Source organism: Sus scrofa, unplaced genomic scaffold (assembly GCF_000003025.6).
Source record: "Sus scrofa isolate TJ Tabasco breed Duroc unplaced genomic scaffold, Sscrofa11.1 Contig1206, whole genome shotgun sequence".
Taxonomy (NCBI): domain Eukaryota; kingdom Metazoa; phylum Chordata; class Mammalia; order Artiodactyla; family Suidae; genus Sus; species Sus scrofa.
This window is the reverse complement of record NW_018084833.1, coordinates 320,869-346,352: the sequence shown is the minus strand read 5'-3', so window position 1 is coordinate 346,352 and position 25,484 is coordinate 320,869. Positions and strand designations below refer to the sequence as shown.

The following is a 25,484-nucleotide window of genomic DNA, read 5'->3' as shown; positions in this document are numbered from 1 at the left end:
GCACATGCGTTCTCAGTGTTTCCGCAGAAGACATTTTTCTTTTGTGTCCTTGTTCTTCACTGACACTAGGTAATTATTATTCGACGTATATTGACATATATAAGCCTCTACCCGCCTCGCCCTGGTTTTGGAACGCCTGTGCTTTTTGCACTAATAGGATTTTTTAAAAAGTAATAGCTGCTGTTGTCGTAGAGGACAGGTGGGCCCAGGGGCAGAGGGTCTGCTTGCTGTTCACTGGGGAAGACGTGACACGTGGACTGGCCAAGGCGCAGGCGCTGGCTTCAGGCCGGACTTGCCTTCGAACAGTTAGATTTGTGGGGCGATGGACAGGGAGGCGTGTGCTTGGCATGTGGCACCTTTTCCAAGCGGCTTGAACAGTACTGACAGCTGCTGGCCCTCGGCTCTGGTGTGTCATCCACAGCGGCAGGCCCCTCACAGGTCCCTCCTTGCTCAGGAGGACAGCGAGGCCACGAGAAGCCAGCAGGATCTGGACGGCAGGGCTGAGGCCGCACCTCACCACGACGCCAGCCGTGCGGCAGGGCCCAGGTCCCTGCGTGCCTGGCATGGCGCTTGTGGGGTGGAGGCTGCACCGTTGCTTTGCACAGTGTTTCTGGTCGGGGCAGCTGTCTGCTTGTTTTAGATCCCGGCCTCCATTAGGATTTACCAGGGGTTTACGTGCCCACCGCTCAGGAGCAGACAGCTTAGGATCCCGCTGCCACCACGGTCGCGGGCAGCCCGCGGCCCCGCCTTCTTTCTGTCCTTTGCCTCTTGCTCTTCTGTTGTTGCCCAGGAGTCTTAAGGCAGACCAGCCTGCTGGGACGTCTTCCCCGCTCCACTCCCACTGTGTTTTGAAAGGTGTCGACCCTTCGCGGTGCCTGAGTGTCATCTAGCCGTTTTTCACCCTCCCCTGGTTTTGTCACACTGTCATTTCGCGGTTGGTAGGATCCGATTAGGAGATCTTAACATGGTCCTCACTCAGCACGGTCCTTATGTTCAGTGGCCCCGCTGTCCCTACTGTGCGCCCCTCTGCCAGTGAGGCCTTCTGCTCGCTCGTGGAGCCGTGGCTTTTCGGTGCAGGGAAGGGGCGGGAGCAGGCGTCTGCTGGCTTCAAGCCTGCAGCTGAGGGTTGAGAGGCGCCTCGTCTTGCTGCCTCGTGTCCGTGGAAGCACCTGAGTACCCAGGCCCCTCACCTGTCGGCTGCGCAGCCGTGTGGCGCCTGCCTGCGCACCCCCACCCCAGGCACTGCCGTTCCAGGCGGGGGCTCTGCACGGAAGGCTCGTGTCACCTTGGCAGGGCCAGAAACAGAGTGTGGTGAGGTCCTGCCGAGTTCCTCAGGGACCGGTGCCTGCCTGGGGGGAGCAGCCCGAGAGCCTCGGGCGTCGGGCGGCCCCACTCCCTGGTCTCTGCCCTCGGAACAGAGCCCTGCTTCGGCTGGGTGCTCTGGGGCGCACAGGAGCCTGTGGCGTCGTGGTGAGCTTTTGTCTTCCTCCGGGACCTGACAGGGTGCAGATGGCGGGGTTTGATCTGTAGAGGCTTCGGGTGCCGGGGGCTGTGGGCCGGGCCGTGTCCGGGCGGCCCCGTGCCTCCCCTCGGGCTTCCTCGGTGCCCGGTGCCTCTCTGGTCCGGAGGCGGAGGTCCGAGGGGAGGCCTCGGGGTGTGGCCCAGGCCAGGCCGTGCTGGCTCTGATCCTGGAGGGGCCTCGCGCCCGCGCGGTCTGGGGACGCCAGGAAAGAGCCGCCTCGCTTTCCGTCACCCACGGGCCAGAAACTGAGGGGGGATTTCTCATCCGAGAGTCCGGGGTCTCAGCTGGGAGATTTGGCGCTGGGGCGGGAGACCTGAAGGCCCTTGCCGCACGTGCTCGGCGGCCCCTGGCGTCTCTGAGAGCCTGGGCTCCTTGCGGGCCCCTGCTGGGCGGGGCTGTGCAGACGCCGGGCCCTGACCTTGGCCTCCGGGAAGCCCACTCCGAGCACAGTCTCAGGTCCAGGCCCAGGGAGTGGCCAGGCACACAGAGCCACCTCAGGGGAATGTGTGCATCAGCTCCTTAGAGGGCGTGGAGGAGGGGACACGTTGGTCTGGTGGCCGCACGTCCATGAGGTTACAGTAGCTGAGAGAGTTCCCGGTCAAGGGAGCAGCAAGGATGTGGTGCCTTTGATTTTATTCTTTGCAGAGAGGCCAGTTAAGGGTTAAGTAGCAGATGGAGGGAGAGTCTGTTCTGATAGTTCGCAGTCCCTCAAATGTCACTTATGGGGCCACTTTGGATATTAATTGTGTTTTCCAAATTTAGGAACTAACTCTCCTTTTTCTGCCAAGCAGAAAAACAAAAAGACAAAAGAGGGAAAAGGAAATCTGTGAGATTATTGAAAGGATTCATTCTTTTTCTCTCCACCCCTTTGGATAATTAGCTAGTGAAATTGGTGTGTGGAAAATAGATTAAAATCGGGGGTGGGCGGGAGCTCATCTCAGAAGTTTCTCGGACTGAAGATGCGTGTCGTCTCTGAGAACCCGTTTGGTACTTGCAGCCCTGAAATGGCGTCCCTGTGGTTCTCAGGGAGGAGAGGCCAGCGCCAGTCCAGGCCTTGTGCCAAGAGGAGCAAACGGCAGGTTGGAGTTGGGCATCTCGCGTTTGGGGTAGGACCAAAACCTCCTCACCGGTAGGGAGAGGAGGCCCTCTCCCTGTGCCCTGGGCTGGGTGCTGTGCTGTCTGCAGGGCGCAGGCTGGGGATTGAACCCGAGCCACCACAGAGACAAGCTGGATCCTTAACTGCTATGCTACACCACGGCGGGAACTCCCTTTTCTTTTAAGATGCAGGAGGAGAGGAATTTTGTTTGTCTTTTCAGACGTTGCTATGGAAGCTATAGATTTGGGACATTGGACTGGGAGAGGCAGGAACGTGGTCAGTTTTGAAGTCACTGTTCTCCCTGTGTTGTGGACAATAGAGGCCCCTCTGCAGCCTTGGCCTTGCGAGGGAGTAGCGGGTGTGGGTCCCCAGAATCCTGTAGACCGCGCGTGATGCGGCCCCGGTGGGTTGGGGGCTGGGACCTGCTGGCTGAGGCCTGCCCGAGCCTGGGGTGGAAGTGCTCAGGCCCTGCCCCCCTCTGGATTCCCAGGTGATGTGTGGGGTCTTGGCTCTCAGACCAGAGGCCAGAGGAGAGACGGGATTAAGATGGTGGAGCAGAAGTACTGGAGCTCATCTCTCATGAAAACCATAAAATTACAACCAATTCTTGAACAACCAATCAGCCGCATAGACTAGAAACCACCAAAAAAGATACTCTACACAAAAAGACAAAGAAGCAGCCACATCGGGACAGGAGGAGGAGCGCTTTCGTGCTATCAGCAACCCCACACCCACTGGGTGGGTGACCCACCAACTGGAAAATGACCATATAGAGAGGCTCTCCGACAGGAGCGAGAGTTCCCACCCACGTGATGATTCAAGGCGAATTCCATCCAACCTTTAGAGGAGAGTTAACATCTATCCTTCTGAAACGATTCCAAAAAACTGCAGAGGAAGGGACACTCCCAGACGCGTTCTATGAGGCCACCGTCACCCTGATACCAAAACCAGACAGAGATACCACACACACACAGAGAAAATTCCAGGCCGATATCACTGATGAACGTAGATGCAGAAATCTCAACAAAGTGCTAGCAAACCGAATCCAACACACTTTCAAAGGATTGTCCACCATGATCAAGTGGGATTTACGCAAGGAGGCGTCAACATCCGCAACTCCGTCCCTGGGATCCACCCGTGAACAAGCGGAAGAATAACCACACGAACCTCTCCGTAGACGCGGAAAAGCTTTGGACAAAATCCAGCACCCATTTCTGATTCAAAAAACCCTCCAGAAAGTGGGCATCGCAGGAACCTACCTCAACATAATAAAGGCCACATGGGACAAACCCACAGCACCCATCATTCTCAGTGGTGAAAAGCCGAAAGAGTTCCCGCTGAGATCAGGAACAGGACAAGGATGTGCTCTTTCGCCACTGCTCTTCAACGTTGTTTCTGAAGTCCTGGCCACGGCAGTCAGAGCAGAGAAAGGAACACAAGGAGTCCTAATCAGGAAGGAGGAGGTAGAACTACCCCTGTTTGCAGACGACAAGACGCTAAACCTAGAAAACCCTGAAGACGCTCCCAGAAAACTGTTCGAGCTCATCCGTGAACTTGGCAAGGTCGCAGGATACAAAATCAATACACAGAAATCGACTGCATTTCTATGTAGTAACAACGAAAGATTAGAAAGAGAAATTAGGGGAACAGTCCCATTTACCATTGCAACAAAAAGAATAAAATACTTAGGAATAAACCCACCTAAAGAGACAAAAGAGGAGTTCGTGGCGCAGTGGTTAACGAATCCGACGAGGAACCATGAGGTTGCGGGTTCGATTCCTGGCCTTGCTCCGTGGGTTAAGGATCTGGCATTGCCGTGAGCTGTGGTGTAGGTCGCAGACGCGGCTCGGATCTGGGGTTGCTGTGGCTCTGGCGTAGGCCGGCAGCTGCAGCTCTGATTTGACCCCTATCCTGGGAACCTCCATATGCCGTGGGTGTGGCCAAAACAAAGAAGAGGAAAGAAAGTCCCTTCAATGGATGGTGCTGGGAAAACTGGACAGCTCCCTGTAGATAATCTAACCCTAACAGCATGCACAAAACAAACTAAAAATGGATTAAGGACCCCATATAAGACTGTAGACTCTGAAGCCCGTTTGCGCTGAACAGAGGCCAAGCGCTCTCTGACAAGCCCAGCAACGTCTTCTCGGGTCCACCTCCTGGAGGAATGCCCATAAAACAACAACAAGCACATGGGAGCCAGGGAGACTGAAAGTTTCTGCACAGCAAAGGAAACTGAACAAAACGAAAGCCAACACACAGAATGGGCAATATCTGCAAAGGAAGTGACTGACAAGGGATTAATCTCCAAAATGTATAAACACCTCCTGCAGCTCAATACCAAAAAAACAAAAAAACCCTGTCCAAAAATGGGCAGAAGCTCTAAACAGACAGTTCTCCAAAGAGATATACAGATGGCCAAAATAACCACATGAAAAGATGTTCAGCAATCACTCATTATTAGAGAAATGTAAATCAAAACTTCTCTGAGCTTCCACCTTCCACCAGCCAGAATGGCCACCATCAAAAGGTCTACAAACAGTAAATTCTGGAGAGGGTGTGGAAGAAAGGGAACCCTGCTACACTGTTGGTGGGAATGGAAATTGGTGCAACCACTGTGGCAAACAGTATGGAGATTCCTCAAACAAAACAAAACAAAAAAATAGAATGACCATTTGATCCAGCAATCCCACTCCTGGGCATCTACCAGAGTAAACCATGACTCAACAAGATACACACACCCAAATGTTTATTGCAGCAGTAAATACAATAGCCAAGACATGGAAACAACCTAAATGTCCATCGACAGAGGGGTGGATCAAGAAGATGTGGTGCATATACACAACGGAATATTACTCAGCCATTAAAAGGAAGGCAGTAATGGCATTTGCAGCAACATGGATGGACCTGGAAATTATCATGCTAAGTGAAGTTAGCCAGACAGACGCCGATGCCATATGCTGTCATTTATGTGTGGATTCTAAAGAAGGCCTACAGTGGAGTTCCCATGTGACTTAGCGGTAGAGTCCAACTAGTATCCACAAGGGTGCAGGCTTGATCCCTGGCCTCACTCAGTGGGTTAAGGATCTGGCGTTGCCTTGAGCCGTGGTGTAGGTTGCAGATCTGGCTTGGATCCTGCCTTGCTGTGGCTGTGGTGGAGGCTGGCAGCTACAGCTCTGATTCGACTCCTAGCCTGGGGAGTTCCATATGCCGCAGGTGTGGCCCTAAGAAGCAAAGAAAAATATAAAAAATAAAAATTTAAAAAGGATACAGTGAATTTACTTGCCCAACAGACATTTACTCACAGACCTTGAAGAACTTAGTTACCAAAGGGGGTGGCTTCGGGGGGAGGGCGGACTTGGGGTCTGGGATGGAAATCGAAAACTAGGTGTTTGATGATGATTGTACAACTGCAGATACATTGAAACTCATGGACTCAAAGCAAAAAGCCGAGTCAGAGGCCAGTCTTGTCCTCTCTCTGGACCCCTGGGTGGTGCAGGGGCTCTCCTCTCAGAACCAGAGGCCGCTTCTGTTCAGATCCGTCGCAGTGTCGCGGTTCCCTCTTCCTTCCATTTTCGTTTTCATTTTTCCTTCCTTTAATTTTTAAATTGATGAGGTTATTTCAGTCATCTATGGGCTTGTCTTTTTGATGCAGATTATTCCGGATACATCTAGCCTTTATGCATCCTTGACTTTTTTTGTGTGTGTGTGTGTCTTTTTGCCATTTCTTGGGCCGCTCCCGCGGCACATGGAGGTTCCCAGGCTAGGGGTCGAATCGGAGCTGTAGCCACCGGCCTACGCCAGAGCCACAGCCACGCGGGATCCGAGCCGTGTCTGCAACCTACACCACAGCTCACGGCAACGCCAGATCCGCAGCCCACTGAGCAAGGGCAGGGACCGAACCCGCAACCTCATGGTTCCTCGTCGGATTCGTTAACCACTGCGCCACGACGGGAACTCCTACTCGTCCTTGACTTTGAGGAGTCTTCTGGGGTAAGGTCAGAGTTCCTGTGATCTTTCCCCCGTGAGCCATGGTTAACTCTTTCTAGAAAGGAAAGACGTCGGCTGCGGGGTAGGAACCAGGGGGCCGAGCCCTGGGACCTGGCTCGGGCGCCGCTGTGGCGGGAGCGCGCGGCCGTGCGCGTGGCTGACGCTGCGCCCGCGTGGGGAGGCCCCGCCTCTCAGGCCGAGGCCGCGGAGCCTGCCTGTCAGGTCCAGCCCTTGCGCTTCTCCGGAGAGGCCGCGAAGACGCCCCATGCGGTCCTCAGGGTAATAGCTCTGCGGCACGGCTGTCTTCCGTGCCTGTGGGGACGACGCCCGGGATAGCGGACCCCAGCGCCCCGGGTGAGATGCTGCGGCGGCTTCGCCCGTCGGTGTTACTCCGCGCACCTGCTGTGTGAGCGCCCCGGCAACCGCTGGCAGACAGTGTCAGGTCTCGTAGGAGGGTCTTCAGCTGGCAAAGCAGCACATCCAGCTTTTTACTCTGTGGCCCCTGGGGGCGGTTTTTCCCAGTACACTTGGTCTGTGGTTGACTGAGTCTGCGGATGTGGGCCCCTCGATGCGGAGGACCGGGTGTGCACACGCCTGCCCTCCTCCCGGCGTCTGGAACCAAACCCAGGGACGCCGAGGTCGACCACGTTGCTGCAGGGGTGCTTGGCGCGCGTTCAGCTTGAGTCCAGGGACCACGTTGGGTGAGAAGCAGCGTGGCCTGTGCTGGCGGCCAGGCCCTCGCCGGCCGAGCGATGTCCCCGTGGGCTGCCTTTGTTTACCGCAGATTGTGGCCTTGAAGCTGCAGACGACTGTCACGTGTTTGTCTTCTTACCAGTGGGAGGGTGTACTAGACGCGGCCAGGCTGTGAAACCTGTAAATGAGCTTTGCTTTTAGCCGTTAAGAAAGCCTCTGGGGCACCCAGCTCCTACACAGGAGAGGAAACCCCGTCACCGCCCACGGTCCTGCGTGGCTGGAGGGAGTAATCTGTGAGGCAGCGGGAATGGTCGCAGCCACACGCCAGCGCTCACCTGAAGGCCCTTGAAAACACTCCTTTCGTGGCCTTCGCATCTGGGTATTTCTCTCCTCCATGTCCCCTTTTTGGTAAAAGGCGAAACCAAAAACTGTGCATCTTTTCTTGGGAAATGCTATCATGTCGTGCCGTCAGACTTGGCGGCCTGACTCGTTTTAGCTGCTTCTCATTCCCGTGGAGTAGAGGGGCGTTGCTGTGCAAGTGCGCTGTTTGGGACTTGAGACAGGTGTGCGTGGGTGGCACAGGTCCCGTCCGCTCCCCTGTGACCAGGCTAGACGCGGGAGGCAGGCCAGGATTCTTGGAAGGGCGGCCTCGGGGCCTGATGAGTCAGAGTGGCCACAGCAGCACGAGGGCCGGGTGACTGGACCTTGACTGGTGCGCGCAGACGGAAATGAAGCGCTGGGCCGCGTAGGAGCCGAGAGCCGAGTTCTACCCGCGGTCTTCCTGAGGACGCCGGGCGGGGAGACAGCCTGCGGTGGCCCTGGGGCTGGCTGGGAAGCCGGGGCGCGGCAGGCCTGCGTGCCGTCCAGGCCGGGCAGTGCGGCGGCGGGCACACGTGTGCGCGGAAGGTCCCTGAGGAGCAGGGGCACCTCCGTTCACGCTTTTCTCGCTTTTCTGTGTTTGAGAAGATGCAGGGGCCTGGCCTCGCCCGAATTCCTCCCGAGAGAGCGCTGCCTCTCGGGGGGCCTGCTTGGCTCAAGCCGAGGTGCTCTTCCTGTTCTTGGTCCCGGATCCCTTTAGGCTGCACTGGAGTCAGGATGGCAGGGCTGGGACTCAGTCCTGGTCACCTGGCTGGTGGGCACCAGTTTTGTTTTACACAAGGATTAATTTTTAATGTTTAACATTAGTTTATTAGTGTGTGATTCAAAATCTTTTTCTTTTTAGTATGATTTCCCAGGGCAGAGACTTGCCTTTGGAAAATGTGGCGTTGCCGTTTCAGAATGAAAGGGACCTAGAGCCCCGCGCCTTTGCTGACCCTCCCAGACCCAGCGTGGGGCTGCCCGACTCAGCAAATAAATGCAGGGGCCTGGTTCCAGTGGAGGTGCAGGGAATCACATTTATGCTGAAAAAGGAGTTGTCATTTCTTCGAACTTCAGATGTAGCTGGACGCCCATGTCTTGGCCAGCTTGCAGTGCCAGTTGCCCTGATGGCTGGACGTGCGCTTGGCCTTGCAAGTCCGGCATAGCCTCGGTCAGATCTGCCTTATCTCCTGGGATGCATTTTTCCCGTTACGATTTTATGTATATGGAAACCTGCCAACTTGCATTTGAGGAAAAAACGTCCCAAACTGCAGCGTTTCCTTTTATCTGCAGCCACAGCACTGCCTTAGCCAGGCCGTTAAAGTGGACGTCCAGAAGGGCGGGGGGGCCAGCCCCGTTCTGGGGCACGAGCATGTGCACAGGTGGCCCCGTCTGTTGCCCTTCCTGACAGGCGTGCCCCCTTGCTGCTGTCCTCCGTCCAGCGCATCTCAGCCACGGCCCTGCTCTCACTGGCAGTTTACTGTAGGCCGGGAAGAGGCCGCGCGAGGCCCTGGGCAGGCTGCTGAGCAGCTCTTACCCTGAGCACTTCTGGCGTTGCAGGTCCCAGCTGCAGTTTTACTGTCAAAACCGGCAGGTCCCTGTCGGTGAGGACGTGATGGGTCAGGACCAGGTGGCTGAGCTCAGCCTGGGGAGTTGGAAGGCCTGACCCCCTCTCCGGAGGCCCAGAGGGCACCTGGGTCTCCGACCCCCTCCGCCGAGTCTCTGCTGCAGAGTCAGCTTTGCTGAGGTTTCAATTCTGCTGGAGGCGCGTGGCCACGAGGCGGGGGGCTGTGCCCATTGTGTTTAGGGAGAGTCGAGTGGCATGATGGTAAAGCTCCTGTTTGTGAAAATCAAGGGGTGTCCTTGGGGACAGCCCCCACCCCGCAAGGCCCGCACCCCTTCAGTCTCCTTGCTGCTCTCACCCCGCGACGGTCTTCATTCAGAGCTTGTGTGTGGAAGGCTCTCTGACCGAAGAAGCCCCAGACCCCTGCAGCCCTGGGCTCCGCGAGGGCTCCCCTTTCTGGGTCGGGCTTGGTGGTTAGATGTGAAGGCTGCTTCTGAGCGCCCTGGAGTGGGGGCGGGTGTGGGAGGACGGAGAGGGAAAAACCTTGGAAGGAGCTGTGTTTCTCTGGAGCAGCAGAGCGGGCGTGCTGTGCTCACACCGTCGTAGCAGCGCCGCCCTCGCCCCTTCCCGGTGGGAGCCGTGGATTCGAAGCGGTGCGCGAGTGCGTGGCATTTGAACAACGGAAAGTCTGATGCTCACGGATGGGGCCCGTGGTCTGGGCTCTCCGCGCTCCCGTGGCGGCGCTTGGCTGCACGAGTCCCTGGGAGGAGGCGGAGGAGGTGCTGCCCCCCCAGCTAGAGACACTTGCATGTGGGTCTTGGGCTGGGGGCGGGCAGCCTTGCGGCCGTGGCGGCGACGGCCCTGGTTTGGGCTGGGGCCGTGGCGCTCGATGCGGGCTGAGCCTGTGTGGCCCCGCAGAAGGAGAGGCGGGACGTGAGGCTGCCCCTGCTCCTCCTCCTCCTCCGGTCTTCCCGAGGCTGGGGGTTGGCACTGTCCGCAGGGCAGATGTTTCCCGGGCCGGGGGTGTTGGGGTCCCAGGGCATGGGAGCATGACGTTCTGGGCTGGCCGTGGGGTGTGGGTGGGGTGGCCAGGGTGAGTTGCAGGCAGCTGGGGTGGGGGCTGTGCCTTCGGGGAAGTCAGGTGAGCCAGCCCTGACTGGTGACACGGCTCCCGAGAACCTAGATGATTGTATGGGACGTTCTTTTAGGACAGAGACCAGGCTTTGGGGAGATGGTTTAACCACTGGTAGACTCTGCTGGTGTTAGTTGTCTTGTCTGTGCACCAGTAACAAAACGGCCTTCGGGTTCTGAGCCAGCGGCTGTACTGACGTGTTAGGAACTTGAATTGCTGGGCGGTTATTCACATGCGTTAAAGTCTTGCTCCTGCACAACCAGATGGAGTCCCCCAAATGGAAAGATCTGGGCTTGAAGTAAAATAATTAACTCAAAGCTTTGCGTTTCCTGGTCATTTTGTTTTGCTTTGATCAAGGCGAAAGGATCCTGCCGGGATAGACGAGGTTGAGCTCAGTAGGGAGCGTGTCTCTGCTTCGAGCTTTGAGAACCCTCTGTGCTGCTCCTCTCTGCTCAGGCGAAGCCGGTCGCTGGCAGCGCCTGTGTTTTAACGGCACACCAAGTGTTAGCTTTGTGAGACGGAGCCTTGTGCAAAAAACGTCAGACCTAGAGAGCGTTCCTTTTCTTTGGTGCTTGTTTTTATGCTCGTCTGATCAGCTAACTTGTCCTTTATTGGGGGACTGTTAGCATCCCAGACTCCACCGCCTGTGAAGGCGCTTAGTTAGCAGTCCTGTAGGCACTGCGTGGAGTGGCCCTGGCGCTCCGTCCTCTGTCCCACTGCCAGGTGTCAGTCACGAAGTCAGGGATGGGGCACAGGGCAGGCCCCCTCAGTGTCCTGTCCCCCCCATGCCTGCCAGCCCTCTGCCGTCCCCGTGCTCCCTGCCCCTTCCTCTTCTGCCCTGGGCCATCGACCGTGGTCACTTATCGAAACCGGCAGGGAGGCCTCGTGTTCTGCATGAGAGACAAAGTGAGGCAGGATGTTGCTGTTCTGTTTCTGGAGCTCGTGCTTGTCCAGGATGTGGCATGTTGGTGTTTGTCGGCGGATTCCCGAATGTGCTGGAGTAGAGGCAGAACAAAATAGGGGGTCATTCTGACATGACCTGAAAGTGTGTTAGGTAATAGTCTCAAACCAGACTTTTCTTGGGGGGGGAAGTCATGGAACTTGACTTTGTGGGTCAGGTGTCGCTCCTGGGAGTCGCTCAGATGCTCAGCGTGGACTTTGTCCATCATTCTTCCGATGCCCCGGGTGGAGGGGGTGGGGGGCTCAGCCCAGCCCCATGCTGCCTTTCCAGGGTCTCCGCGTCGCCTCGGGGCCGCTGGCCGTGGTGCTGACGGCCAGGTTACCCCGGGGCGCTGTCCTGAGTGCTGGCGGGAGGAGCCCAGTCACTCGGGCTAGCGCTCGGGGTGTGTCTTGATTCCTGCTAAGGTGCCCACAGCATTGCATTTGCACCATCTGCAGGTGTTGCTTCTGTGAGGGAAGTGAGTTTTGAGCTCTTGATCTCTGGGAGGTCTAGGGTGCGGGTGGGCTGAATGGTGTAGGCTGCTGGCGAGTGATGGGCTGAGGTGAGGCCCGGCTGTTCGGGCCAAGGGCGGCTCTGGACCGACTGTGGGACCAGACACCCTGGACCCACCCAACCTGGTGGGGGCAGTTGTGTCGTCACTGCTGAGAGGAGTGACCAGGACTGGGTCCTAGGAGGTGACCCGTTAGTCAGGGGAGTCAGGGCAGGTGGGTCAGCTGGGTGAGCGAAGTGGGCCAGGTAGGAAGGGCATCTGTACCGTGAGGGTTGGTGCCCACACACAGAGAAAGTGGGGTCTGAGCTGTGCCAGGGGCCAGCCCTGGGGGGCGCCAGCAGCCTCGCCTGGGCCCTCACTTTCAGACCTTTCGTAACCCCTATTTTCAGATGTTGATAGTTGGTTACAAGTGGGAAGTGTGCATGTCGGCCCCTGTGCAGCCGTCCTGCTGGTCGCCCTCGGTGGTGACACAGACCTCCCAGGGGCTGCTCTCTGCGCGCCCTGCCCATTGTCCTCACGCTCTCGGCGGGACTCCCAGCTGGTGCCGCAGCCGCTGCAGGGCGCCCCGCAGTCCTGGGCACCTGGCGGCACAGGTGTGCACAGCGGTCTGTGGAGCCCTTTGTGCACGACAGTTCGTGGTTCCGCGCACCCTGGGTGACAGCTCCATCCTCATAGTCGCTCCTGGAACAAGTGGTCCCTGCCCCAGAGCTGCAGCAGCCAGGCGACCCTGGCAAAGCACCAGCGGACAGAGGAGCTGGACAGAGCCCAGGTCCTCTGACTCCAGGCCTGTGGCCCCGTGTGGACCTCCCTTTTGTGGGAGGCTGTGGGTTTGTGCCGCTGCCTCTTTGTTCCCTGCAGGGCACTCCTGTCATAGCTCATGTTCTGTCCTCCCTGCACCGCAGCTCATGCGGCATGATTCTGGTCTTAAGGCTTCCCTTGCGTTTTCTTTTTCTTTTTTAGAGCTGCTCCCACAGCATATGGAGGTTCCCAGGCTAGGGGTCTAATCATTGCTACAGCTGCCGGCCTACCCCACAGCCATGCAGGATCTGAGCCTCGTCTGCGACCTTCACCACAGCTCACGGCAACGCCGGATCCTTAACCCACTGAGTGAGGCCAAGGATTGAACCTGCATCCTTATGGTTACTAGTCAGGCTCATTTCTGCTTAGCCACAGTGGGAACTCTCTTAGTGTTATCTTTCTTTTTTTTTTTTTAAACTTTATTTATTTATTTTTTATTTTGGTCTTTTTGCTATTTCTTTGGGCCGCTCCCATGGCATATGGAGGTTCCCAGGCTAGGGGTCAAATCGGAGCTGTAGCCACCGGCCTACGCCAGAGCCACAGCCACGCGGGATCCGAGCCGTGTCTGCAACCTACACCACAGCTCACGGCAACGCCAGATCGCAGCCCACTGAGCAAGGGCAGGGACCAAACCCACAACCTCATGGTTCCTAGTCGGATTCGTTAACCACTGCGCCACGACAGGAACTCCGTGTTTTCTTTTTAAACACACTTTAATTTGAAATAATTTCAGGGAGTTCCCTTTGGCTCAGCAGAAACGAACCCACTAGTATCCATAAGAATGCGGGTTCCATCCCTGGCCCCACTCAGTGGGTTAAGGATTCGGCATTGCCGTGAGCTGTGGTGTAGGTCGCAGACATGGCTTGGGTCCTGTGTTGCCGTGGCTGTGGTGTGGACCGGCAGCTGCAGCTCTGATTCAGCTCCTAGCCTGGGGACCTCCATGTGCTGCAGGTGTGGCCGTTAAGGAAAAAAAAAAGGAATTTCAGACATACAGAAAGGTTGCAGGATTAGTACAGTGGCTCCCAGACACTTGTTCTGTTCTTCAGTTTGCACACGTGCACCCCCAGGCACACAGGTGCACCTCATCTCCTCTGCACCCACAGGTGAATTCAGACTCTCTACCACTTTGCTCTTATTTGCCGCAGACAAGGACTCGTGCGTAACCATGAAGTCACGACTGACATCAGGGCATGTGCCGTTGGAGCGTGCCTGGTCGGCGCTGCACGCAGTTGTCACGGTAATTAAGTGTGGACGTGGCACTGGTGCATCCAGTTGGCAGGGTGTGGACGGGTTGCCCGTCTCTCCTCCTCCTGGCTGGCAGCTTCTTGATCTTTCTTTACTCGGAGCACAGACGAACTGCTTTCTGGAGCCCTGGTGGCAGGAAGGCCACAGAAGCAGGTTCCACGGTGTGTCCCATTAGATCTGCTGCTTTGTCCGTGGCTGCCACGTGGGAAAGGCAGTGCCTCCAGCTTTCTCCACTGTGAGGCTGCTGCTTTGCCCTTTGTACTCGAGAAGAATCTGGTGGCAGGATACTTTGAGATGATGTCAAGATCCCATTTCCCACGGGAAACTTTCCCCCGCGAGTTTTCATGGTGGTTTTTAACTGCCAGCCCTCTTTCGGCCTTTGGTAGTTGGCATTCCAGGGTATGGAGGAATTTCCCGTTAGATTTGGTATCTGTTCACGTACTTAACACTGGTGTTTTATTCAGTGGGTGGCATCGATTCCTGTCGCTGGTCATTTTGATGCCTGAAGTGTCCCAGACTTGGGAGTGGCATCCCTCGGGCTGTTCTGTGTTCTTTTGACGCTTCTTTCTCAGGCACAACGCGATGTTCTAGCTCCTCTCGTGCTTCCTGCCGCTTGGCTTCTGTCGTGTCCCCAGGGCTCTGTCTTGCCGGGGAAGTGGCGCAGAGGGGGCAGGATATGGGGCTCGCTGCCGCTGAGGGGCCCTTGCTCAGGGCTTCTGCTGCCGGGGCGGCGGCTCCCAGAGGTTCCCGAGTCCCAGGCTCATCCTGCTCTTTGTTTAGGCTCTTCTCGCAGAGCAGAGACTGAGGTCGCCTGCCCGCCTTCGCTGCCGGGATCGTCACAGCCTCCGGCTGCTGCGGGGTCTGGAGTCCGGGCCAGCAGCTCTCTTTGGCCCTGCCGTGGCCAGGGCCACGTGTTCTGTCGGTGACCCTTTCTTGGTGTCGATGCCGTGGGTCCTTGGCCCTTTGAGAAGGTGATGAAAGCCCTGCTCCCTCTTGCTAGGTACACGAAGGTTCACCTCACAGAGCATCTGAAGTCAGGAGGTTTCTGTCCTTCCTGCGCTGCTGCGGACCTCGGGCTCTGGGCCTGTGGACTTTGGACGTGGCCCTGGCAGCGCCCAGGAGGAGTCAGAGTGACAGCGGCTGGGTTCTTCTTTAGTCACACGGCAGAGGCCGACTGTGCTCCTGGAGTTCCTGGCACCCCGAAGCAGGGAAGAAGTGGGGGGAGGCTTGCCCCGCACCCCCTGGCCTTTCCTTCCTCAGTCTCCTTTGTCCTGCCTCGTGCCTGGCCCTGCTGCCACGCAGCTGCAGTGGAGGACAGCACAGGTCCTGCGCTTGGAACCTGAGTGAGTGTGTGTGCTGTGGGACAGACAGGCTGGACCAGGGGGCGACAGGGCGGGGTCTGGGCAAAGCTGTCTGATGAGGTGGAGCGTGTTGCCAAGGACCAGCAGGGTCCAGGGCTGCAGGAGCGGTGAGGAGGGCGGCCTCAGGGCTGCCCTGCAAGGAGGTGGTCCCTTCCTTCTGGGAGGAAGGCCCTGTGGCCTCTAGAGTTTCCTCTTGTGCCTGGCACCAGGTGCCAGCTTCCTGCCGCAGAGTGGCTGAGAGGGCTTGTAGAGAGGTGGCAGGCTGCAGGCTTTCCCTGGAGGGGCTGAGGAGCAGGGGTCCAGCCAGTGCAAACAGACAGAGGGCGTTTAAGCGCTGCCCTCCCAGGGTCTGAGCACAGAGAGAAGCCTTGGGAAGCGTTGGAGGGAGACCCCCTGGCCAGCTCCCCCGTTTATAACAGCACAGCCGCCCCATCTCTGAAGTTACTGTGTTTCTTCTCTGTCCACTGGGGCAGGGCTCAGAGAACTTTTCTGAAAAGGACCACGCACCATGCGTGGCTTTGACCACAAAGGTCTCTGTCCTGACTTGTGTGTTGTTAGCAGGCCTCTGGTGGTTAGTGCCCCATGGCCTGGGCTCTGCTCGCTGAGGTCTCCCCTTGGGCTGGCGGGTACCTGGGGGAACAGCAGGCGCTTGGTGATGGCAGCTGCTCTTCACCCATGTGGCCACGGGGACGACCAAGCTCTTTGGCTCCTAGAACGAGGTTCCACGTGTGCCAGCTAGGGGTGGGTGTCCCCCCAGGTGCCGTCGGCCATGGTCTGGGGGCCAGGGGTGGGTGGTGCCAACAAGACCCCGTCCCCACGCGCCTCTCCGGTTCCTGAAAGAACCGGGGACCCCAGGGTCTTCCAGTTATACTTGAAAACCACTGAGTTTCAAACCACTGGTGGGGCCAGGCCTGGAGCCCGGGAAGGTGGGAGGGCGGCTGCGTCTGGGATCTGCGGGAGGGCCGAGCTGGCTCGCACCCTTTCCTGCCTGCAGCCTGGGGTGGTGGAGGCAGCTCTCTGGGGAAGGCTGCTGGTGGCCGGTGGGCGTGGGGGTGGCCTGGTGGCAGGGTGGGCGCTGCTCCTGGAAGCCACACGTGGCCCTCAGCGAGACTAGCCGTGGGCTCCCGGCTCGGAGAAGAGCTTGTGGCGACTGGGAGAAAACACTGCAGAGGTTCCAGCAGTGTTGTGGGAGTCAGGCCCTTGGAGGCCGCCCCGCTGAGCGGGAGCCCAGAGCGTCTGCATGAGCTCCTGGCCGTGGCGGGCGCCTGCGCCACCGCTGCTCCGCTGTGTGGGCGGGGGGGTCGCGGCCACACCTGCAAACCGCCCCTACGTTTGTTCTCTAACCAGACTGACCCTCCCGAAGGGAGGAGTTTGTCTTAAAATCATTGCAAGAGACCTCGTGTACCTCACTCCTGTTTAGTCGGCTCACGTTGAGTGCTTCACTTTTTAATTGAATTTTACAGGTTTATCCATTTCTCTGACTTTTTGATAGGTTGTTGAACATTTGAAATACCTAGATGAATTACCGTCATCAGCAGGAGGCACTTTGAGATAAACGGTAGCATTTCTATAGCAAAGCAGTTGCCATGTCTAGTTCTGTAAGCAATGCATGGATGCGTTTTTGTTATTTTAAAAACTATCCCCCCACATAGAGATAAAGAAAAAGTTTCCTGAGATAAAGAAAAAGTTTCGGACCGCTGGTCCTGTGGGAAAGGCTGTAGGGTTTTTTTTTTTTTGTCTTTTTGCCATTTCTTGGGCCGCTCCCACGGCATATGGAGGTTCCCAGGCTAGGGGTCCAATCGGAGCTGCAGCTGCCAGCCTACACTAGAGCCACAGCAACGCGGGATCCGAGCCGCGTCTGCGACCCACACCACAGCTCACTGCAACGCCGGATCGTTAACCCTCTGAGCGAGGCCAGGGGCTGAACCTGCAACCTCATGGTTCCTAGTCGGAGTCTAACCCCCGCGCCACTCCAGGTTTAGGGTTTGTCCTGGTTTCACATGCCTTGTCCTTCCGGTCCTTGATGGTGGCTCTTTACGTGTGGTTTGGATTCGCATCCGAAGCCCCTTGGGGGGGCGTCCTCTTGGGCCCAGGCTGACGGTTGTTTCTCTTTGACAGGCGGTCCCGGCAAAGGGGGAGACCAAGCAGGACTGCCCGAGAGCCGAGCTGCTGAGAGAAGGTAAGGGGCCTTGGGCACCGGACGCCTGGCAGAGGTGCCTCCTGGTCTGCGGGCCGGCCGGGCAGTTGCAGTGAGCGAGCAGCATACTCACCCGCCCCCCCAGCCTGGGCCCATGCCTGGTCCAGATGGGCGAGTGGTGACTGGCTGCCTTGCAGAGAGGGTGGCGCCCAGTTCCCTGGCAGCGCGGCTGACCCAGGAGTGGCCAGCTCACCCGAGAGCCAGACCCACGGGTATGTGGTACTTGGCCTGAGGCTGACCTGAGGCCTGGAAGACACAGCAGGTGGCCAGGAGGGAGGGGCGGCTGGCTAAGGTGTCTGCCGGGGGGACCTGGGGGTAACAGGCTGCCTGCTGATGCGCCAAAGGGGGACACTGGGCTCTGGGACGGACTGTGACAGGCCACTCGGGTGCTGAGCAGGCACTTGGGCAGCAGTGCCCCGGCCCAACCCATGATGAGGCTGCCGCCAGGAGCTGCCAGCACTGGTCTCCCCGCAGCCTTGTCTGCTCGGGGACTGGGTGTCCTGGGCTGCTTGTGTCAACAGCAGGGCTGAGCTGTTCAGAGCCCTGCCCGCGCCTGTGGTGTGGTGCAGCCTCCACTGACTTGGGATGGGGGGGCCTTCCCGCCACAGTGGCCGTGGCCCTTGTGGCAGGATCGCTGCCCTGGGCCCTTGGGCGTCCCAGCTGTCCTGGCGGCACACTGCCCCGGTGTCTGCCCTGGCTCTCGAAACGCAGCCGACCCCTTGGAGGACAGACAGTGGCTTGTGGGCGGTGGAGGCCGTGGCTGGAGAGGTTGCTGTGTGCGCGTCGGCGGGAGAGCACAGACTTTGGGCCGTCCTTCTAGGCACAGCATGCCGGCAGAGGCTTGGATGTCCCTGTCCCCCCCGGTGGCGGGGGTGCCTGCCTGGTGATCACCTCGTGTCCCCCAGGCTGGCTGTGCCCTTTGCGTCCTTTAAGCTGTAGCATGGCCTCCTTGGCAGGAAGTGCTGTGCCCCACCTACTGCTCTGACGCCGTGTCACGTCTCTGTGGCCATCCTCTTTTGTGACCACTACGTGCATGCTGCTGGTGGCTGTGGGCGAAGGCCGTGTGGGCACATGGCCCGGGGCCTGTGGCAGGGCAGCCTGGCCTTGAGAGAAGGGGCCCAGCGGCCCAGGCCGCAGGGCAGGGCTGTCTTTCCTGCATGTGGGTCACTTAGTGCGTCACCGAAGTGCCTGGATTCCAGGAGCTGGGTGGGTTGGGGGGCCTTGCTGCCCAGGACTGTTTCCAACACACTCCCAGGTCTAGAGCCTGCTCTCCTGGGGGCAGTGCCAGGCCTGCCCTCTGTCCCTGTGGCACTTTTCCAGGCCACTAGGCCTGTTCCTGGGGTGTGGAAGGCGGTGGCCCTGCCCCGCCTCCTGCCCCTACCCTGAGCCTTGGGGTGCCTTGTCCTGCCCACCCTGTCACCCCCTGCCCCGGGCCCTTTTTTCTGAGCGTGCCTTGCCAGGAGGGTGCCGTGCCAGGTACCAGCTCCTCCACATGCACGGCCCCTGAGCCAGGGCCTCGACTCCCCCTTTGGAGGAGCTTCCGGACTGGTTCCCGCGCAGCTGCCCCTCATCTAGTCCTTGGCGGCGAGGATGGCTCCTGACAGGACCCGGGGTTGCAGCCATCCTAGCGGGTGCAAAGTGGTGTCTCATCGTGGCTTTTTTTTTTTTTTTTTTTTTGCTTTTTAGGGCTGCGCCCAAGGCCCAAGGAGGTTCCCAGGTGAGAGGTTGAATAGGAGCTGTAGCTGCCAGTCTGTACCATAGCCACAGCAACATGGGATCTGGGCCGTGTCTGTGACCTACACCAGAGCTCATGGCGATGCCGGATCCTTAACCCACTGAGCGAGGCCAGGGATCAAACCCTCATCCTCATGGATACTAGTCAGGTTCATTTAACCGCTGAGCCACGATGGGAACTCCTGTCAGGTTTTTAAAAAATAAAGATACGCATTTCTTATCCGGTCTGTGACTTGCAGATATCATCTTCCGACCCGTGCGTTGTCTTCCGTTTCTTTTCTTTCCCTTTTCGTTCTTTGTCTCTTCTCTTCACTTTCTTGATTGTGGCCTTTGAAGCACAAAGTCAAGTCCAGTTTCTCTGGACTTGCGCTTTTGTCATAACATCTAAGAAACCATTGTTTGAGAGAAGTTCACAAAGCTCTGTTTCCGCCTGTGCCTTCTTACAGGTATGTCTTGGGTCCACCTTGAGTTGATTCTCTACGTGGCGTGGGTCGGCGCCCAGCTTCCTTCTTTGCAAGTGGAGACCATTTGTCCCAGTGCCGTTTGTGGAGGAGACCGTTCTGGCCTTTGGTGAGGGTCCGTGCTGGTTCTGAGCTGTGGATTCTCTCCTGCTGCCCAGGAGCCTCTCCTTACGCTGGCACCTGCGCCCTCGCTTACTCTGGTTTGTGTACATTTTGGCGCAGGCGCGTGCGCCAGCTCCAGCTTCACGTTTCCTTCTCAGGATCGTTTGGCCTCCTCTGGGTCACTGGAATCTCCATGTGCGTTTCAGGGCTAGCTTGCCAGCTCCTGTGGAGAGGCCCTCGGGGTCTCGATGTGGGTTCTGCCAACTCAAGGTCACGCTGGGCTGTTACTGCTCGGCGGCAGGTGTCTCCCGTCCGTGGACACGGCTGTCTTTCTGTTGGTGTAGGTCTTCTCTGGCGTCTCCGGCCATGCTTTGTGATTTTCAGGGCACAAGTCTTACGCTTCTTTGGTCCACTTTTGGTGCTTTTTCAAATGAAGTTTTATTTACTTATTTTTAGGGCTGGCCTGCAGCCTTTGGAGGTCCCCAGGCTAGGGGTTGAATTGGAGCTGCAGCTGGCAGCCCACACCACAGCCACAGCAATGCCAGATCCAAGCCGTGTCTGTGACCTGCGCCACAGCTCTCGGCAATGCCGAACCTTAACCCGCCGACGAGGCCAGGTGTCGAACCCGCAACCTCTTGGAGACGTTTCTGTGTTGGATCTGTTTCCACTGTGCCACAGTGGGAACGTTATCTTTTTAACAAAATGTTTTAAGAGAGAAGATAAATTCTTTTCTATTTTCGGAAGTGTTTATCCTTGCTGGTGCTCTTCATCCCGTTTTTTCGGTGGGCGAGTTCCTGTGTGGTCGTTTCCTGATGGTCTGAAGAGCCTCGTCTGCTTTGTCGGACAGGCTTTTGTGCTGCTGTTCTCAGCCCTGTGTGTCTGAGAGTGTCCCGTTGAAGGGCGGGTTGCCTGGAGTTCCCGGGCACGGGAACTCGGCTGTTGCTGGCCGGCCCTGTGTGTCCTGGGCGCGTGGTGGTTCCTAGCACTTCCTCTGTGGGGGGCATCTTCTCTGCCTGCCTTCAGGTTTTGATCAGATTTTCAGCGATTTGGCTGCGTTGTCTTTGGTCTGGCTCGATTCTTGAGTGGCCTTCCTTAAGCGTCTTGGTTCATTGGTTGTAACATTTTCGTCCTATTTGGAAAATCTTGGGCGGAAACCTTTTTTTGGCTGTTCCTTCTTCCAAAGCACATTTTTCACTTCCTTCCGGTCTGGGCACCGAGCCTAAGGGGCCAGGCTGCTCCGGAGGCCGGGGCTCTCAGGCCCCCCCTCTGTGCCTTACTCTCAGATGCTGCTGGTGGGCTCTCCGCCCTGGGGGTCTTGTCAGGAGGCTGTTGTCTGCAGTGCTGCTGGTCGGTGGGAGTGGTGCCCTGTCTCTAGCTCTGTCTAGTGTCTCTCTTTTCCTCTAGACGTGTCGCGGCTGCACTCACGGTTCTGACGTCCCTCTGCTGTGTCTACTGCCTCTGCCACGTCTGCTTTGTGAAATTGTATTAGCGCGCAGTTGACTAGTTTCAGGTGTGCAGTAATCTGGGCGTTTAATTGACTGGCTTTCTCTTCATTCTGGGTTCTCCTGCTCTTCTTTTTTTTAGGGCCGCACCGGCAGCATATGGAGGTTCCCAGGCGGGGGGTCAAATCGGAGCTGCAGCTGCTGGCCCACAGCCACAGCCACAGCCACGCCAGATCCAGGCCGCATCTGTGACCTACACCACAGCTCACAGCAACGCCGGATCCTTAACCCACTGAGCAAGGCCAGGGATCAAACCCGTGTCCTCAGGGATGCTAGTTGGGTTCGTTACTGCTGCGTCACGGTTGGAACTCTTCTGCTTTTCTTGTGTCTCATAGTTTTTGGTTTGGTTTTTAAAATACTGTTGTTGGTGGATTGAATATGGCGTTGGATTTGCTTATCTTCTTTTTCTCCTGAGTTTTTCCAAGGTCCTCGATTAATGAGCTTGCAGGCAAGTTTGGCCTCTCTCGGCCTGTGTGTGAGCCTTCTGAGCACTGCAGTGGCACATGGTTCATCAGAGGTCGAGGTGGGGGTGTTAGGAAGGGGCCTGACTCGAGCACAGGTGCCTTTGGCCCCGGTTAGAGGGCTGCCCTCAGGTCCCTGCCGGAGCCGTGCCCGGAACTCTGTGCCCTGCCGGGCGGCTCTCGCTGGCTCTCCCACCGCTCGGCTCAGGCTTTTCCGACTCGGAACAGGCCGTAGTCCTCCATTGGTTTCATCTTGTTTAAATTTTCCTTAGCTATGCCTTGTGTATTTCGGTGCACAGGTCTGGCACCCTTGAGTATTTCGGCTTTTCTTCTGCTGTAGTAAGGAGCGTTTATGTTTTACTTTCCAGTCGTGTGTTGCCAGCATGGAGGTTTGCAGTGTATCTTTTGTAATCGTGTATTCACATGCAGGTATAAGGACCGAAGCAGAGACCCCAGGTTGCCCCGCGGTAACATCTAGAAAACAGTGGCACGACGTCAGCCGGGGTGTTGAGCCTGCCCTTCTCCCCACCGTCCTGGGCTTTCCCGTGGTCTTTGCGCTCTTATCACACGCGAGGTTTGCGGGTCTCCCCCCGCAAAGGGGAGCGCACCCCTCCTGTGCCCTTTTGTACCCGCTGCCCCTGCCCCCACACGCAGTCCCGGCAGCGCGGGCCTGCTCTCTCGGTCTCTGCGTGGTCATCTCAGAGACTGTCCGCAGCAGACAGCCGCCTTGGCACTGGCTTGCTGTCCTTGCAGCGTAACCCCCAGGGCCTCGTGCACCTCGCTTCGCAGCCCTGCCGAGCGGGGTCTGGGTGCGGCGGGACCCCCGCCTAGTGCTCCATTTACTCGCTGAGGGACCCCTGGGTTGATCCTGGTTCTCAGCTGCTACGGCACAGCTGCTGCGGGCACTTGCGTTTGTTTTTGTTTGGGCGTAACTTTTCGTTTCTCTGAGGTGGGTACCCTGAGGGCATTTGCTGTCCTGGGCCAAGTGTGCCTTTAGCGTCAGAGGAAACGGCCGAAACTGTTTGTTTTCCAAAACAAATGCACCGTCGACTGTTCACAGCGTCCACGCGAGGAGGACCCAGCGGCCCGCTTTTTACTTATAACCGTGTCCGCGGGGGGCAGTGGCCCTGTATCCTGGCGCGGATTTGCTACTGTTCCTTTTGGAGAAGCTTTTCATTTTGGCGAAGTACGGTTTATCCGTTTTCCTCTGGGCGGGCGGTAAGGCCAAGACGCTGCTTATCGCTAGGATTTTTTCCTGAAGGTTTCATGGTTTTTCGTTTTACTCTTCTTTTCCGTCTTGGTAGGAGGCGAGCTGTCTGCACCCAGATGTCCGCCCTGCAGGAAAGCGGCTTCCAGCCGGCCAGTGTCGGTGCCCGCAGCTCGGTGGCTCGCACAAGGGGGTCGCAGGCGCGGCGGCACTGACGCCTTCTTCTCTGTCCGCAGGGTCACCCATGGCTGCCGACGAAGGCGCAGCAGACAAGCAGGGCGGGGAGGCCCCCGAGGCTGCGGACGGGGAGGCCAACGGGGCCTGTGACCAGAGCGACGGCGGTAGCCCGCCGGCCGCGGCGAAGCACACTCAGGAAGGCGCGAGGGTCGGCCCGCAGGAAGGCGCCGGCCCGGTGGCCCGGATCGCGGAAAATGGCCTTGCAGACAGAGACGCCGAGCCGGCGAAGCAGAACCACGTCCGGGCCGACGGCTTTGCGCAGACGCCGGGCGTCGGCAGCAACGGCTACTTCCTGGGCAAGGCCCCCGTGTCCGAGCCGCCGCGCATCGCCAGCGCCCTGGCCGCCTCCCTCCCCGGCCACGCTGCCAAAACCCTCCCCAGCGGGGCGGCCCGGGGCCGGACTCCTGGCACTTTGCCTCCGCCGCCGCCACCGCCGCCGCCACCGCCGCCGGCCAAGCCCGGGGAGGTGAGCAGAGACACAGAGGACAAGAAGCCCCCGGCCCCGGGCGCCGACGTCAAGGTCCACCGGGCTCGGAAGACCATGCCGAAGTCCATCCTGGGCCTGGTAACCGTCCCCGTCGGGCTGGGGCCACCTCCTTATCTGTCTTCTCCTTTGTTCTGCTCAGCGGGTGGCCCGGAAAGGGTGGGCCTGGGGGTCTGCCCGGTGCCCTGGTCTGCCTGCTCTCTGGGCTGCTGCGCCAGGAGCCCGTGGCCCTCGCCGTACCTGCTCCTCCGCCCGCCGTGTTGCACAGGGCGACGCTGAAGACGCCCTGCCCCTGCCCAGGCCCGCGGGCAGCATCCTGTGCCCCGGGGCCTGTCCTGCGCCCCTCCTTCGGGGCCGATCTGGCAGGCACGGGTTCCAGGTTGGCCGTCAGAGCCCTGGCGTTTCTCGTACCTGAGCGGCTTGTGCGGGTGTCTGCGCCATGCCTGTGTCCACCTGCAGTCCCGCTGGGCAGACCCCAGGGGCCCCTCGTCTCGGCCTGAGATGGGGTCTTCCTGCAGCTCTCGGAGAAGGCCCTGCGCGGCTGCCTGTCCCGGAGCCCCTTGGGGGCCTGGCCTCTGCCTCCCCAGCGGCCCCTCACCGCGGGTCCTCGCCTGCCCCTTGGCGCTCAGCCCTGCTGGCCACTCCATGCGGGGCTGTTGCCGTTTTGACAGTTGGTTTTTCGGGCCGTGTCTCTGACTAGTGTTCCTGGTTACATGTTTGTCTTGTCCTTCGGAAGGCGTCGGTCCCAGTGAAACTCCCATCTCCTCAGGTGGGAGCTCTGTGTGGAAGTGGCCGCCGTGTTCGGGGTGGGTTTCCCGGAGGGGTCCCCCGGGCCTGTGCTCAGTTTCGCCTCCGGGGCCCCCCGTGGCCCGGCTGCTGCGACGGGAGCGCTGTGCGAGTGCTAGGAGCTGGATGCTGCCAGGGGCCTGCAGCCTCCTCAGTCTCTGCTGCTCCTGGACGGCCTGGGGGCGCTGCGGGGCCGAGGTCGGGCATGCCCGCTGGCCCCTGGCCCGGCCGAGCCTGACGTGCCTCTGCCCTCTGCCTGGTGCAGTGTCCCGGACCTTCCCGAACTGAAACGCTTCCGAATGGTTACGGAGTCCGGAAAGCCACACCGTTAGTGCAGAGACCCTGCCCCTCTGCTGGGCCCCCGGGTCCCGCTTCCTGCAGCCAGGGCACCCTGCGGGCGGACGCCCACCTGGCTCCGCGAGGCGCCCTCGGGTCCCGCAGCCCACGCTGCCCCTTCCCGCACCTCTGAGGGTGTGTGCGCACGTGTTCTCCAACACGGGGTCATGGAGAGGAGGCCTCTTCCCTTACGCCACACCTTGGACCCCTGACCCCTGACCCCTCCAAGTCAGGCCTGCGGGGCCCTTCTTTGCGTGTGGACAGGCTTTGGGTGTGGACCCGCTGGCCCGTCGGAGGCCATCGGGGGTTTTCAGGTTTGGGCTCGGATGTTCTTGTGACCCTGGACATTTGTGTACACGCTTCGGGTTGGATCTAAGTTTGGATTCTCTGGGTAGAAGGTCCAGGAGCACAGTCGCAGGCTCACGTGGCCCCCAGCCCACACGCCCCCGATGCCGCCTTTTACGCCCCCCGCGGTGGACGAGCAGCCGAGGCCCCTGCGGCCTCCAGGGGGTGTTTGGCGTGGCCACCGCCCCTGCCACGGCTGTGCTGTCCCGGCCGGCGTGGCTTTAGTTTGAACGACCCTGGCGGCGGAGGTTTCATGCGGTGATTTGCCGCCTGGCTGTCCTGTCTGGTAAACCGTTTTTCATAACTTTGGCCACTTTACAGTTAGGTGTGTTGTGAGCTTTGCGAGTTTGGGTTTGGACCCTCGTCAGGTGCTGGTTTGCAGGCGTTTCCCCTGGTCTGTAGCTGGTTCTCATCCTCTCGGGAGGT

At 58.7% G+C, this 25,484-nt stretch overlaps 1 protein-coding gene across 6 annotated transcripts in view; it reads left to right on the top strand.

The window, feature by feature from the left end:
* Positions 1-25,484, top strand: part of EHMT1 (euchromatic histone lysine methyltransferase 1) — a 137,581-nt gene that overhangs the window by 43,727 nt on the left and 68,370 nt on the right. For all 6 annotated transcript variants that reach the window (XM_021081200.1, XM_021081202.1, XM_021081199.1 and 3 more), the window contains 2 exons: positions 17,325-17,385; positions 23,107-23,672. In XM_021081200.1, the coding sequence (XP_020936859.1) occupies positions 17,325-17,385; positions 23,107-23,672 (627 nt within the window). The remainder of the gene's footprint in view (positions 1-17,324; positions 17,386-23,106; positions 23,673-25,484) is intronic.